This window comes from Macaca mulatta, chromosome 18 (assembly GCF_049350105.2).
Source record: "Macaca mulatta isolate MMU2019108-1 chromosome 18, T2T-MMU8v2.0, whole genome shotgun sequence".
Taxonomy (NCBI): Eukaryota; Metazoa; Chordata; class Mammalia; order Primates; family Cercopithecidae; genus Macaca; species Macaca mulatta.
The window spans coordinates 43616479-43632762 of NC_133423.1; the positions used below are offsets into that span (position 1 = coordinate 43616479).

Here is a 16284-nt window from a genome sequence, read left to right on the forward strand (position 1 = left end):
GACACCTGTGCTCCACACTTACCTTGAAAGCCTTCCTGAGCACCTAGGACCCCCTCTGACCTGTAGAGTGGGCCAGCACTAAGACCGTGTTTCTAGGTGCTTTATAAGAATTAGGTCCTTTCAGCTCCCTGACTAGTGAACCCATTTCATAGAAGAAGGGACAGAGCTTTCAAGAAGTGACATAATTGGCAAGATCATAGCGTGAGTGAGTAGAGCAGGTGGGATTTCCATCCAGCTCCTAATTCCAGGGCATGTCCCTAAACTGCTATATTATTCAGCTTGCTAACAGCCTCAGACTCAAACAAGTGGAAAATAAAAACAGCAAGGCACATAACACCCCTGAGAGTGCAGCTGGAACTGGGAAAGGACACAGACTTCGATGAAGACTAGGATTCTAGGTCCCAGTCTGAAAATCCTGCTCCAGGCTGTGGGAAATTGCACACTCCTAGCTTCAGCAACATGCCCAGGCTGCCTGGAGTTTGCAGCTGTCGGACACCAACTCCAGCCACTTTGCAGGAAGATAGAAAGCCACAGACTCCTCTCCATTCCAAGGAGAGCCACCGAGCCACCAGGGGGATATAGCTGGTCCCTTTCTTTCATGTGTCGGGGGGAGATCAGAGGCATGGCACAGATGCTGGCTGTGCCCTTTGGCCACCAAATCTGATTCTAGTCACTTCTCCCTTTGCTGCCATGCACACCCAGGAAATGCAAGCCCCTCCCAGTGTGGTTTAAGCCCAGAATATTAGGAAGGTGAACCTGCTGCACACAAGTATGGACTTCCAAGGTCAAATATGTAGGTTTCACACTTAGCAAGGCTACTACTATGGGTCATTAGCTGGGAAGGTTAGGGGTCACCCTGATAATATTCTGCAGCTGCTCTTTGAATGTCAGAATCCCATGATTTCCCAAAATGGACTCAGGAGATCCCTGCTTGTAGACAAACAGATCCTTAAATTATATGGCTGCCTGCTCTTCTGAAAGTCCCCATCACCTGGGGACTCCAGGACAGCTCCAGGCTGTGAGTGAGTAATGATTCTACTGCATCCAGAAGGGGAACTTGAGTGGGGCGCCCCGGCCAGCACATTCTCCGTGTTCAGGCATGGCTGCTGCTCTGACTTGCATAGTCTTGCCCCAAACGGTCAAGATGTTTGCTCCATCAGTCTGTCTTTGGTCCAACTGAAAACTCTGTTCTTCCATCCAAGCTGACTTCCTCTAGTCTGGGTCCCTGTGGACATGGAGGCAGCAGCCTCTCATGTCTGCATATAAATCTTTCATGAGTTTCACGGCACGATGTTCCTTCCCTCCGGCCTCCTCTTCCCTGGCCCCGGCCCTCCAGCACTCCTCACAGGACATACTTTCCACCCCTTTAATCATCTTTATTGCCTCACTTTGGACCCTGGCCTGTCTACATCCTTTGGGAGGTGTGCTGACCTAACCCGGGCATTGGTGAATGTGAGCGCGGCTCAGCGGAAGCTCGGCTTCCCAGCCGTTGCATGCCACGCTCCTCTTCCTACATCCCTGGGTCACGCTGCTGCTTTCCGGAGGCCTGCCACTGTCCCGGGTCTTCCTGCTGAGGGAGGTGACCTGGCCCAGAAATGGACATGCAGGCTGACTTGGATGCCGGGCGGCAGCCTGCCATTGCCTGGGTGTGGAGAGGTGGGGCAGAGGGTGACTTCTCATCAGGAAGCTCGGGGACTCTCCACACCTCCCAGACACACACTCTGGGTCTTCCCTGCCATCAGAGGCTACAGAGTCAGGGGCAGAGGACATAAAGCCTTTGCTCTCCCCGACATCTCCAAGGCCCCTGTGAACCCTATTCCTTCTTGAGGGGTGCTGCCTCCTTCTTCCCTCTACCAGGAACCCAGAAACCAGGAATTTGCCTCCGTGATGCTGCACGGCAAAAAGGCAGCACATACGATGCAATAAACTGTACTCTGGTCAAGGCAGGAACAGGACTGGGTCCACCTCTCCCTGTTCAGTGTTCCTTTTTGATGCCTGGTGCTTCTACAGAAAGTGTCTGGTGGTTCTGATTTCTAAGCCAGGACCCTGCCTTCTTCCCAAGATACTTATACTTTTGCCATCCTCTGTGAATGTGTTCAGATCCACTTAACCCATCAGTGGATGACAAGGCAGTCTAGGTACCCAGGCCTACATCCACTCCGAGAGTTGCAGTCACCACCTAATAATCCCTACTCAGGGCGTGCATGTGTAGGGAAGGATCAGAGACCCCGGTCTCAGCCTAAGGAGGTAGCCAGCCAGCCTGAGTACAGGCAATCCTAGGGTTCTGAGCAAGGCATGTCCACCGGCTGTTTCTTGGCCCTTGGAGAACATTCTCTGTTCATTAAAGGTAGAACCAAAAGCTGTCATCTTTATCTAAGAATACATTCCCTGTAGAGGAACACCTCATTTTAATTCCTCAGGCATAAGCCTTTTTGTTCATTCTTTTTTTGGTATTTCCATCCAGAAATAATTTATGCATGTTCAAGCAAAAAATATACTCTAACTCCCCCTTTTGCATAAATGGCCACACATAAGAAACATTGCTCTGCACCTGAATTTTTTCACTTAAAATATATCTTGAAGCTCTCCCCTTATAAGAAAGCCTTTTTGAAAATAAAGGCACACATTCTCAGGATGCTCAATTTCAGCTGCATGTTCCTATCCAGGGCTACCTCATTGCCCCTTTCCTGGCCCCATTGTTACCCAGGACTCTGAGCTCCACAGGAGATCCCAGTTTCTGCCTTAGTTTAAGTGCGTTCCCCCAGGAATTTGGGAGCAGTAGCACGTGCCATTGCTGATCTCTGTGTTGCCTGTGACAGCAGAGCCAGCACACATGAGGGACAACTCCCAGTAACCAGGGAGGAGGAAAACAGATACTCGTACTTGTGAGCTCCAGGAGCCTCCTGGAGGCCATGTCTCAAAACACACAGCCAGCTAGTCCTATTTTTTGAGGACCACTACTGTTGCTTTGAGGTCAGTGGAAAGAGCATTTTTCCTCCTGAACTGCAAAGCCTGGGCACTGCCTGACCCCCAGGAAGAGGCAGTGGTGATGGTGGGCTCTCGGTCAAACGCCTGAAGGGAGCCAACCCCTAGGCCAATGAGAGAAGTGGAGCTGCCACTCTGCCCATGGGGGAATCCCCAACCAGTAACCAACCCACAATGCCACCAACCCCGTCTCATCAGGACCAGCTGGTGACTGGGAAAAGCAAAATGCAGGCCAAAGCTGATGTTGCTACAGATGGCAGAAGCAGGAAAGGAAAACCCAAAGCTCATGACGAAGTCTCTCCTACCTTCGATCATTTCTCCTCCTGCGGAACAGCTTCTTGGTGTGTGCGATCTCCACTTCATGGGGCATCGGGTGGTAGCCCTGTGTCATGTGGGGAGGAAGGGGATCATTAGTAACTCCTGAAAGAGAGCAAAGCACCTCTGGGACTGCACTAAGTACACCAGCATCTAAGACAGAAAGACATCAAGAGTTTGGAGAGACTAGATTCTGACTACCAAATCCAGACTGAAAAAGGAAAAACAGTAGTCAATGAACTTCCTACCAGGCAATGATGCTGGAATTATAGAATCAAAGAACAGTAGGGACAATGAGGACCTTAGAATCCAATATGTCCAAGTCCTTGAATTACAGAGGAGACATTCAAATCTGGAAAGATGAACAAGCTGGTTCAAGGTTTTGCAGAGAACGAACAGCAGAGCTGGGGCCAGGTTCTGCAGCTCACTGGCTGTGCATCCCAGGGCAAGTTACTTCTCTAAGCACAAGTTCCATAACAAAATGGGAACGTTAACCTTCTTCTCTGGGCTGCTAGAGGACCAAGGAGGTAAAACCTGAAAACCCTAAGCCCTGTGAAGAGGAAATTTGTCTCCTAAACCTAGTCAAGGCACCCCCAGTGAAATTTTTACCCAAGATCTTCTTTCCCTATATTGTCTAGGGAGTATTTAGGAAAACATGGAAATAGCTAAATTACTTTTTCAACATTATTATATTATTATTATTATTATTATTAGAGACAGGGTCTTGCTGTGTCACCCAGGCTGGAGTGCTGTGGTGCAAACACTGCAGACTTGAGCTCCTGAGCTCAAGCAATTCTCCTGCCTCAGCCTCCCATGTAGCCAGTATCATAGGCATGCATCACCACACGTGGCTCATTTTTTGATTTTTTGTAGAGATGGGGTCTCACTTTGTTGCCCAGGCTTCTTTTTCAACTTTAAAGGAGGAACTGGGGGAAATTCTAAGGACAGTCTTTTGTGTATTGTCACCACGACAGCAACTATTTATATATCTACATCAAGGTTGGAGAGAGGCCCTCGACTTCCAACCCAGGGCCGATCCCGCAAATGTAGAATCACAGGCAGAGCTATTTGCACAACCTGGGTTGATGGCCAGCTCTGCTCTTCCCACCTTTTCCCATTCCTCCTCCAACAGAAAAGTGTGCTCTGGTGTGGACATGGCAGAGAACACCACCATGCACTACCATTCCATTATGAGCAGCCTGGGGTGGAGTAGGGGGTACCTAGACTTGGAGTCAAGTGGGAGAGAGTGGACTGGCTTGGACCTGGGACACCTGGGTACAAGCCTGGATGTAGAGTCCGCAGCCTGAGGGTGAGCCCTACCCACCTGCAGGGACCTGTGCATGCGCTGGATGAGGGGAAGCCACAGGGTCCAGGCTGCTGGACAGCGGTCAGAGGAGGTCCATTTGTGCCCACTCCCCACCTTACAGGCAGGGAGCCCGAGGCCCAGAGTGGCCACACAGCGAGTTAGAGATTGCAGTCCTGTGGGTTGCACCCTGTGGTGGGGCACATGCAGCCCTCTGGATTCAGGCTCCATAAAGGAGGGTCTCACTGTTTTGCCTTCACAGGGCTCAGCCCCCAAGCTCGTGGTTGAAACTGACCGCCCTGGCTGTGCTGGGACTGGCCAGTTTTGGGGAGCTTCCCAGAGAGGTAAAGGGAGAACAACAGACTCAGGAGGACACAGGGACCTTGGAGTTATGGCCACTTGACCTGGACTGGATTGAGTGCAGGGAGGGAGCGACACATTTCAAAATATATTTTAATAACAATCCTTTCCTCTCACCCCTGTCTCTCTTGCCTCCAACAATCTAGCCAAGAAAGCATGAATGAATTCCGGGCTCCAGGCAGCCACAATGGGCCTCTGGGGCCTTAGGATGTGCTTTGTTTAATGGTTTTCTCAAAGGATATTATTTGTTTTCTTTAATACAAAACACAAATAAGGAAAAACACCAAGTCTTCCCCTCTCGTTTCCCCTCTCCCACCCTGACTAGGCTCTGGGCTGGCCCCCTTCCCTCCTTCCCTCCCTCCCTGCCTCTCCAGGTCACTTCAGGAACATGCTGGGTGTGCCCCAAGGAGACAATGGACAGGAAGCCGAGGCTCCCCACTCCGGCAGCGGGGACTAGGATCTCCGCTCTGAGGCCGGGCAGAGGGAACTGGCCATAGCCCCTGGTGTAACACAAGTCTAGGGGGTGCCAGCCTCCTCGGTCTGGGCCTCCAACCCTGGGCTCTAATCCACTTCCTGGCCTCCTTACCTGCACACAGGCAGCAGCCATGGGTAGCTAACCCTGTCCTAAGACTCAGTGTGACTCAATGGGGCACACCAGGCCACTCAGGCCTTCTCATGAAGCCACTGATACGTCCCCTGTGTTTACCCATCCATCCATCCATCCCAGAACAACTCACATACATGTAGTATATGTGTATAAACCATATGTGTAGTATATGTGTATAAACTATGACAGTGGTTAGACGCCTGTGCTCTAGAGTTAGACTATGAATGTCAGATCCTGGCTCTTCCTCTTGATGGCTGTGTGACTTTGAGTAGATGACCTAACCTCTATGTGCCTCAGTTTCCGTATCTGTAAAACGGAGATAATAGCATCAGGCTGCTAGAATCCTTGTGAGGATTAAATGAGTTCAGAAACATGTCAAGAACATAGGATAATGCCTGATACATAGTAAGCCTCATTGTCATTATCACTGTCATCGATGCCATCATCATCATCATCATTGTCATCATCATCATCATCGTTATCTTTCCTGTGATCCTGACACTCTGCTCAGGGCTGAGTGTGCCAGGACAAACAAGGCAGCACAGGCACCTGCCGTCATGGAGCCCCCAGCCTTGGAAAAGAGTCCAACAGGAGGTGATTTGCAGGGAGGGAGGGCATGGGAAGCTCAGGCCATGGAAGGAAGAGAGAATCTGCACAGTGCCTGGTGGTCCAGGGTGGTGTGCTGAGGGATGCTCTATTTTACACTCTTTTTGGCCTGAGGCTGGTAGACTACAGTGAGGCAAAAAATCAGTGGAACAAAGTGACAGAGGTGACAGAACAAAGTCCTTGCACCCTCTGAAGTCCTCCCTCTCCAGGAACAATCCAGGCCAGGGCTATAGAGGGCTGGTCCTACCTATAAGGCCACGTGGAGCCTCAGCCTCAATGTGGCATCTAGGTGAATAAATGAACGAACCTTGCTGCCTTCCCTGGGGCCTTTTACGTAGAACTTCTGGCACTGGGAACCTCCTCCTGCATGCAATGGGGGGCACTGTGTTGACACAAGCTCCACTGAGAAACCCTCAAAATCAGCCACCTTGCTTTTCAAACTCAAGATGGTATCTGGTACCAAGAGACACATACAACTCAGGGTACTGCCTACACTCCTTCCAAAACAAGAACACTTAGGTGTTAACAGGGGGCAAGTGTGAGGCCAGCAGAAGAAAGGAGAAAGTCTGTACTAAGCCATACACCTGTCACCAGATGTGCAGGTCACGCAGGTTGGCAGAGCTTCTTTAAAGTCATTGGTAAGGTAACATGTGAGTGGTCTTGGCAGCACTGTTCATAAGAGTGAAAACATGGCAACAACCTAGTGCCTGTCCACTGATGACTGGATAAATAAACTGTGGTACATCTATTCCTTGGAATATTATATGGCCGTAAAGGGGAAGGAGGTTCTGAGCCACACTACAACATGAATGAACCTTGAAAACATCAGTTCAGGGAAAGAAGCTAGTTACAAAGGACCACAGAGTATATGATTTCAGTTTTTAAGAAACGTCCAGAACAGGCATATCTGCAGAGATGGAAAGTAGATTAGTGGTTGCCAGGGACTGGCAAGAGGGAGAATGAAGAACGACTGCTAACGGATGCTGCGTTTCTTTTGGGGTGATAACAACGTTCCAGAATTAGATAGTAGTGATGGTTGCCCAACCTGGTGAATACACTAAAAACCACTAAAGTTGTATACTGTGAAAGGGTGAGGATCATGGTATGTAAATTATATCTCAATTAAAAAGGTGAAAAATATCTGGGGGCAGTATATTCCAGGTAGAGGGAATGGCATGTATTCAGAGGAAGAAAAAAAGGAGAATGAGGAAGAGGAGAAGGAGGAGGAAGAAGAAAGAAAGGAGAAGGAAGAGGAGGAGAAGGGAAAGAAGAAGAGGAGGAAAAGGAAAAGAAGGAAGAGGAGAAGAAGAGAAGATCAATCCAAATGAAAAGTGGCCCCCACCATTTAATCTCAAGGAAACAGCTGCCCTAAAACATTATCTGTTAAGATAGGGCTGGAAAAGGTGGCATGTCCAAGACAAGTGGCACCCAATGACAGGAAGGTCCAGTCCAATATGTTCCTGAAATCTGGAAAAAGTATAAGTTGTTGCTTCTGGTGGCCTGGTCAGGGGAGATAATATTCTGACTTTAGACCAAAGACCCCCTCCTTGCTTTTTAGAAAGGACAGATCCCTTGAGTGGTAAATGGGAAATGTATCCTTTAAAAGCACATACAGTGGTCTTTGCTTTAATTCTTTGCTCAACAAATCCTTCTACTATGTGTTTTGAAAGGGCCCCATGTAGACATCAGTCCATATGGTATGAGTATCCCCTCCACCCCCTGCACTCCCCACACGAGAGATCCAACCCTTGGGGTTCCCAGTTGGCTTTTTGTGTGTCTGGTCTACCTGAGTCGGATGTGCCTCTGTGGCACACAGGAACTACCAGGCCCTGCCTGCTTTTCCCCAACCTCTCTGCATGAGAACCATTCTCCCCTGAGCTCTGAGACCTGGCTGCAGTTCCCCGTCTGTCTAACATCTGACCACTTCCGGTAACTAAATGGGCCTGAGAGACAAGTAGATTATATAAACCAAGCCTCTCCAGGGAGGGAGGGAAGCTAATACTCCTTCCACACGCAGTGCCGGCAGAGTACACGTGGAACACACACGCGCACACACACTCCTGTCCTGAGGTCAGTGCTTGTGGAAGACATGACACTGAGGGGTGGCATGTTATTGCTGGTTGCAAAAACATGTTATGTAAAATCAGCCCATTCCAGGGCAGGCTGAGGCTGGTATCTCACAACCCAGTGTGGTGGGTATTTCCGAGGGATTAAGTGCAGGCCCAGCAGAGCTCTGGCCCCAGAACATCAGCCTCAGACAGTTATTAATCCTAGCTGGGAGTGCAAGGGCCTTGCCATGTGATGACAGCCATAAAAACATAATAATTCTTGAATCTGGGGGTGAGGGGATGGGGAGGGAGGGCAAAACAAACAGTGAGCAGAAAGCATGTGTGCCGGGCGGCTCTGTGACCAGCTGGCACTGTGATAGGAGGATACGCCTTCCCTAGACAACAGGCTCCCAGCCACCCACCCGTCCACGCCTCCATCCCCCATCCCTCCATGCACCTGCAATCTCATAAATATTGTTGTTTCAGGCACTATGGATACAATACTGAAATAGAAAGGCAATATGCTTGTTCTTACAGAGCACACTTTCTAATGAAAGGAGAGAGGCAACAAAGTATATCATATGATAAAGAACTATGTTTTGCTATGGAGCAAAACACAACAGGGCAAGGGGATGAGAGAGGCAGGGGTGGAGGGGTCAGGGAAGACCTCTCTGTTCAGGCAACACTTGACATCCATCCACCCTTGGCTCTCTCTCACTCGACAGATGCAGAAAGCCCGCCATGCAGCAGTACATCGGATGGAGAATAACATGAGAATAAGAACCTGTCCCAGGCCTAGGGGAGCTCAAGGGAACACAAACGAGGAAGCTGATAATGTGCCATGTGCGATAGTTGAAGTTGAACGGGCACCTCTGGCAGCCCAGAGGAAGGACCGAGGACTTCTTGGGAGAAGGGTCAGGGAAGGCTCTGCCAAGTGGGTGATAGTTGAGTGGAGCCCTAAGGCATTCAACGGGGGCACAAGAGAGGAGAAGAGGGCACGTCACAACCTCAACCTGGCAGGCCAATGGCAGCAGCGTCATGAGCTGAGTGCCGGGAGATGGGCTGGGCTCTGGGCAGAGGTGAAGCCCCGGCGTTCTGAGGGCCATTGCTGGTGCTCCTGACCACAGTGCCTGGCGTGACCCCATCTGTAAAGTCCTCCTCACCCTCCGCAGGAGGCAGAATTGTGTTCCCCAAAAAGACTGGTTGGAGTCCTAATCCCGCGTACCTGTAAACGTGACTTTTTTGAAAATAGGATCTTTGCAGATATAATCAAGTTATGATGAAGTAAGTCCTATGGGATTTAGTGCGGCCCTAAATCCAATGATGGGTGTCCTTATAGGAAGAAGGAAATTTGAACACAGGGAGATGAGGAGACACAGAGGGAAGAAGGCCATGTGAAGATGGAGGCAGTGTTTGGAGTGAGGCAGACACAAGCCCAGGAGCGCCAAGCACTGCTGGCAGCCATGGGCAGCAGGGAAGAAGGGCCGAAGGCTCCTCCCCTACAGCCTCAGAAGAAGGCGCGTGGCCCGGCCAACGCCTCTAGACTGTGAGATGATGCACTGCTGTTGCCGTCAGCAATCGGTCGGGCTGTGCCCGTGGACATCCCCATTACCCGTGCTTCCCTGGAGACCACAGTGGAGTTACCAGTTGTCCAGCACAGCCCGATTCCTTCCGAGGCTGGAAAAGGCTCTTGTCTCCACCACTGCCTGCCAGGCGAGGTGGCTGGCATGCACTCAGGGGCCTCTGGTGTAAAAGTTGTTATCTCTAGCCAGTTCTCATACGGGGCCGAGATGTGCCCACCCTGAGGGGCCTGTGCCTGTCTCCCATGCTTCCTCCTTCCCCAGCCAAGGGTCCTCTGGGTGATGTCATAGGTTGAAGTGTGACCTCCAAATTCTTATACTGAAGTCTTAACCCCTGGTTCCTCTGAGTGGCCTGATTGGGAAAGAGGGCTACTGCAGATGTAATTAAGTTAGGATGAGGACACACTGGAGTATGCATGTGTGGGGCCCCGGTCCAATATGACTGATGTACTTGTAAAAACAAGGCCGTGTGAGGAGTGGGGAGACACTGCAAGAAGCTGAGGGGCCACTAGAAGTTGGAAGGGAGCAATGGTCCTTCCGTAGCATCTTAGGGTGGGTGTGGCCCTGCCGACACCTTGATGTTGGAATTCTGCTTCCAGATCAGTGAGGCAAGAAGTTTCCATTCTAAGCCACCCAGTTTGTGGTCCTTCGTTATGGCAGCCCCGGGAAACTAACCCAGGCGGAGCGGTGGGCAAAGTCACCCAGGCTGGGAAGGGATATTTTTCCGAGTCTATTTCCTTTGCCAAAATTTGAATTTGAATTTGAGATTTGAATTTGTATATGTTGAAAGCTCACCAGGTAATTCCCCTGTATTTCCAGCCCATTTTTATGGAACAGGAAGAGAAAGCTTAGTGAGGTCAAAGAAGTTGCCCACAGGGGCCCAACCAGTTAGCAGGAAGCCTGTGTCTTCCATCCCGGAGGCACGTGGTCCCAATGGCGACGTCACATGGCCTACAGTACCAGGGCAGAGATGGGAGGCCAATCCCCTGGGAGCATCAGAGAGCTCTCTCCCCGCCACCATAGACCCGGTGGTGCTCAGCCACGCCCCCAGGCCTCTAGAAGCGAGGGGGAGGGGACAAGAGTAAGTCCCTCCCTGTCCAGCCTCATTTCTGTACTCAGAGACAGGCAGTCCCTCCCAGTGACCACTACGCTTCCCCCCAGGCCCAGAGGTGGGAGAGCTGGTATCTGGCAGGCACTGGTTCAGACAGCCTCCCGTGTCTGCCTGGCATGTCCTTGCTGTAACCCCAGAGATGACACTGGCCACAGCCCTTTTGGCAAGCTTGCCTGCTGGCCTCCCTTCTCCTCTCCAGAAAGGGGTATCCCTGGCCATCAAGCCCACCCTGCCCTTCACTCTACAGGCTGGGGAGTGGTGGTGGTGGTGGTGGTGGTGGAGGGGGTCCCCTGGCTGCTGTCCCTGCCCCAATGAGGTTTTGAGCTCAGTTCCATGGCCTACACTTTCATAAAATCCAATGCCCACTTAACCATCACGAAAAATCTTCCTGACAGTCTCATGATCTTTGACCTCTGACCCCTGACCACGAATCTAGGTCTGATAGAAATCATCCAAGCCTAACTATCTCTAGGTCTATTATCTTTCTCTCTCCCATACGGCAGCTTTTTGAAAAGGAAGAAAGCATTATACAGACACAAGAAAGTCTTCCTCCTGCTTTGTTAAAAACAACCACACTGGCCGGGCGCGGTGGCTCAAGCCTGTAATCCCAGCACTTTGGGAGGCCGAGACGGGCGGATCACAAGGTCAGGAGATCGAGACCATCCTGGCTAACATGGTGAAACCCCGTCTCTACTAAAAATACAAAAAAACTAGCCGGGCGTGGTGGCGGGCGCCTGTAGTCCCAGCTACTCGGGAGGCTGAGGCAGGAGAATGGCGTAAACCCGGGAGGCGGAGCTTGCAGTGAGCTGAGATCCGGCCACTGCACTCCAGCCTGGGCGACAGAGCGAGACTCCGTCTCAAAAAAAAAAAAAAAAAAAAAAAAACAACCACACTAAACGCTTGCCTTTGCAAGGAAGCGTTGAGGCTGTACAGTGGTGGGGATCCTAGCCCAGGCCAGGGAAAGGGTGGGAGGTCCCAGGCAGGAGGTGGCCACACCAGGCTCCTCACCAGGCAGACCCTGCAGGTCCAACCCTGCTCCCTCCCAGCTGATCACCTGTCTGCCCCTACAGTGCCTGGATATCCACTCTGCCCTGGCTTCTTGGAAACTATGGTCCCCCTCCTCTTCTTCACAAGCTTCTATATTGATTACACCAGGTTTCTGTCACTCCCTGGGTACACCCAGAGAGCATTAGCCCCATGGAGGTAGGGCAGATCCTCAGGCCAAGTCCAGACCCTGCCAGCTCAGGACTTTGCAGACTCCCACCATCTCTAGCCCCAGCCTGGGGAGACGTCCCAAGGGGTGAACAGTACAAAGGAACCACAGCACTTGGTTAAAGGACCAGAAAAATCCCAAGCACAGCTCCTCTGACAATAAGCTTGTCTTAACAGCAGAGGCTTCCTCCTGCTGCGGGTCATGGTTTTTCATGTTTTTTTTTTTATTATTTTCCTAAGAAGTTATCCTACCAAGGTCTCTCTCCACGTGCGCAGGATGTGTGGGTCACGTCCAAGCAGAAGTAAATAGGTAATGTTTCTAAAATTCCTGGAATCTCTAGGTTGCACAGCTATTCAGAGAAGTTGACCTGTTTCAGAAAGGAAAGTGGGGGGTGGGCAGGCTCACCCATGCTTAAATTTGTGGTTTTCTAACTTTTCTTTTAATTTATTATTTTTTTAATCAGCAGAGATCCTTTCAAAAACAATACCTTAGCCGAAGTTCTAATATAAAATCATGGATAATAAAAGTAAACATGGAATTTCTGGAAGCTGCCGCTGAGCCCTGGCACCCCACACCCAGCCTCCATCTGCCACACATCGGTGCCCTGGCACGTGAACCTAAAACTCTACCCATTCTGAAAAGCTCTGCTCTCAATACTATCCCAGAGGCTAGCTGCACAATAAGCTAGACATTTTTCTAGACGAAGGGCTTCACTTAGGAACCCCAGACAGGTTTCAGTGGATTCCAGGACCCCCTTAAAAGTGCATGTGAATATTTTGCCCAGAGAAGCCTTGTGGGTGAGAGCCCATGACATGCACCCTATATCCAGGTGGGTTTCATCTGCACAGCACTGCGGTTCCAGAGGCTGGGTCGCTGGAATGGGCAAGACTTCTTTGGATGCTCCAAGGCAATAACTACCCCTCTCCCACTTTTCTTTCCAATGGGGTTTCTTACTGTAACAGTCTAAAGAGTCCTGAATAAGAAACTGCACACACTCTTCGGGTGACCCAGGTCCTGGCTGTCGCTAAGCCTGGATCACCATGGACCATTCTTTTAATATCTAATTCTGCCCTCTCCTCTCTCTTGTGTAAAATGAGGATGAAAATATTTGATCTTCCTACCTCCTTTGCCACACTATTAAGCCTTTCTTTGATTTCATGAGCCAATACATTCTTTTTACATTTAAAATACTTTGAGTTGGGTTTCTGTTACTTGCAACCAAGAAAGTCCTAAATAATTCAACATGATACAACTTTAGGTGTCAGTGGTGCTGATCTTATTATACCCAGGAAGTCATGGAAAGCAGACATGACGCCTCCCTTATTGCCCTCCATGGGTAGCCACGTCAGGAGGAATCCACCAGGCAATCTCAAATACAAATGACATTTACTTATTAATTTCTGAATAAACAGATAAAATAGGTGAGGACACTGATGCAAAGAACAGGGACTAGGGACCAACAGGAAAGTGTTAGAGGATTGTTTCTATATTTTATAGAGTAAAATGTACAGGAAACAATTAGTAAAATGCCACTTCTTCAACTACCATTGTCAGGCTTCCATTGTGCAGCCAGCGCAGTGCAGTGAAGGGAGGCCGTGTCTCCGTGTGTGGTTGGGGGACGGAGGCACTGGAGGATGACTGTGACTCTCTGTGTTGAAGACCAAATGAGACCAAAAGGCTACGGGCCTTCTCCAGGTCATGAACCCAGGAAAGATTTGAACACAGGCCACTTGCGCCCACGGTGTTCATGCTGCTCATTGACACGGGACAGTCACAAGAGAATGGGACTGGAGTGGACCGACATGCTCCACTCCCGGGAGAATGGGTATCTATTAAGGGTCCTAGACACACTTCTGAACTGAAAACGGCAACGCCTTCAAGCTGCTGCAGACCAGCGGCAGAAGGAGGCCCAAGAAATGTGAGAAGTACGAAGGGCCACGAGGAATGAGAGTTTCTGTTCTGCAGCCCCTGAAAAAAACCACCTGGGCACGATGAGACACATATCGCCGTGTCCCGGCCCCTCACGAAGTGGTGCATCTGTGCACAGACAAGACCCAGAGCCTCAAGAACTCTAGAGAGCAAGCTCAAGAGAAGGCAAAGCAATGTTCACGTTTGGGCCTCTAAGGGGGAAACCGCTGAGAAGTGGGCAACTTTGTGAAGAGTTTTATGTACCTGAGGAGGTTCAAAGACCATCATAGAATTGAAGCATCAACCAACTCCAGAAGAGGACTGACGTTCAGCAAACCCTCAGAGGATGCCCACGGTGCCCTGTGAGCACGCTGTGTGCAGGGACACAGGAAAACAAGACTCCGCCTCTGTCCCCAAGAGGAGCATGGGCCCCTGGGGAAAATGGACCCGCAAACTGAGTGGAGTCGCAATGGAAGAACATCCAAGGTCCAAGGAGCCATGAAGGAAAGGACACCCGAAGCCACCCTTTGAAGTGAACGGAGGCTCTGAGGTTAGAGTGAGAGAGGCACGGCCCATGCTTGGGGGGGCTCTGCTCGGCTTCTTCTGAGCACGCTGTGCTGCAGCTCATTATACAAACTAGCAGTAGTCACGCTCGTGCAGGGCAGGGGCATCTGTGGGCAGCAGGGAGGGAGCCCCTGCCTAAACCACCCCCGCAGCCATGCTAAGATTCTGAGGTGTACCCCACTGTGCCGGGGGGAAGCCTCCAAAGCCTCATGTGAATGAACAGGTCCATCACTGTCCCGCTGTCTGCCCTGGTAGGTCAGAGCTGGCTGGAGAGGCCACGGGCAGGTGTATTAGCCTGTTCTCACGCTGCTAATAGAGATATACTCGAGATTAGGTAATTTATAAAGGAAAGAGTTTTAATGGACTCACAGTTCCACATGGCTGGGGAGGCCTCACAATTATGGCAGAGGGCAGAGGAGGAACAAAGTCACATCTTACATGGTGGCAGGAAAGAGAGCATGCACGGGGAACTCCCCTTTATAAAACCATCACATCTCATGAGACTTCCTACTACGAGAACAGCATGGAGGAAACCATCTCCCTTCAATTATCTCCACCTGGTCCAGCCCTTGGCACGTGGCAATTATTACAATTCAAAGTGAAACCTGGGTGGGGACACAGCCGAGCCATATCCGCATGGATAAGGAGGCCACAATGAAGGCGAGAGCAGCAGAACCTGCCTCAGCATCTGCCGGGCCAGTGTGGAGTGTGCTCACATGGAGTGTGAGAGCTGGGGGTTTGCAGGAATGCAGATCCAGGCGGCCTGAGCAGAGATCAGGCATCAAGCGGTTTGGCTAGATGCTGTCACTGCCACTTACTGCCGGAGCTGGCAGCAATGCCTACTTTATTTATGCTTCTAGTTTTCTCACCTAAAAGATGGTGGTAATAAAGAAGCATATGCACATCAGAGGACCATTATGAGGGTTAAATGAGATGACTGGGCATGTATGGCGCTTCGACAGCCCAGATCAAGAACGCCCCGCTGCATGCGGAGCCCCCGGGCTAGGAAGGCTCCAAACTGAGGCTTCCTAAGTGCTTGCATCTGTGGTCTTTGTGCACCAGATGGGAAGCTGCCACCCAAACCCCAAAACCATCCTAGAACGTGGTCACACCTGTGTCAATCAACTAACCACCCGCTGAGCTCCCAGGCCGAGTCCAGGACACTCTCGGGCCAAAGCAGTCCCTGCAACCTCTGCTTCCTCCACACAGACCTCCAGCCCCAGCCCCAGCCCCACGCTGGTACTTCCCAATCCCTCCCCTCATCTCATCACAGGACTCCAGGCAAGGTGGAGAGCTACAAGAGGGGAAGCTGCAAGGAGGTTCTGAAGAGCCAGGGAGAGGCCCGTCTCCCAGAGGACCAGCCAGTCTGTGAACCTGCTCAAGGGCAGAACGTTACTCAAAGGCCCTGAAGATTTCAGGCCTCGGCAGCCAAGAAACTTGACTGAGACACTGAGTCTGACCAGCCTGCTGGGGCCGTCGGGCACCAGGAGGCTCGGGGGTATCTAAGAAGGTAGCCACGGCACAGATAAGAAGGGTGGGGAAGAGAGGGCCTCCCTCCTCAGGCCTGACTGAGAACCAGCAGGGACAGCTCAGCCTTGGTGCCGGAGGGACAGAAATGTGGGTCCCTCCTCCATGAAGCCAATTCGTGCTTTCATTCATTCAGGCAACACGAGGCAACACGAGG

At 51.0% G+C, this 16284-nt stretch overlaps 1 protein-coding gene across 23 annotated transcripts in view; it reads right to left on the minus strand.

Moving 5' to 3' along the window:
- Nucleotides 1-16284, minus strand: part of CTIF (cap binding complex dependent translation initiation factor) — a 336570-nt gene that overhangs the window by 148819 nt on the left and 171467 nt on the right. For all 23 annotated transcript variants that reach the window (XM_077975493.1, XM_077975501.1, XM_077975487.1 and 20 more), the window contains one exon: nucleotides 3291-3367. In XM_077975493.1, coding sequence (XP_077831619.1) covers nucleotides 3291-3367 — 77 coding nt within the window. The remainder of the gene's footprint in view (nucleotides 1-3290; nucleotides 3368-16284) is intronic.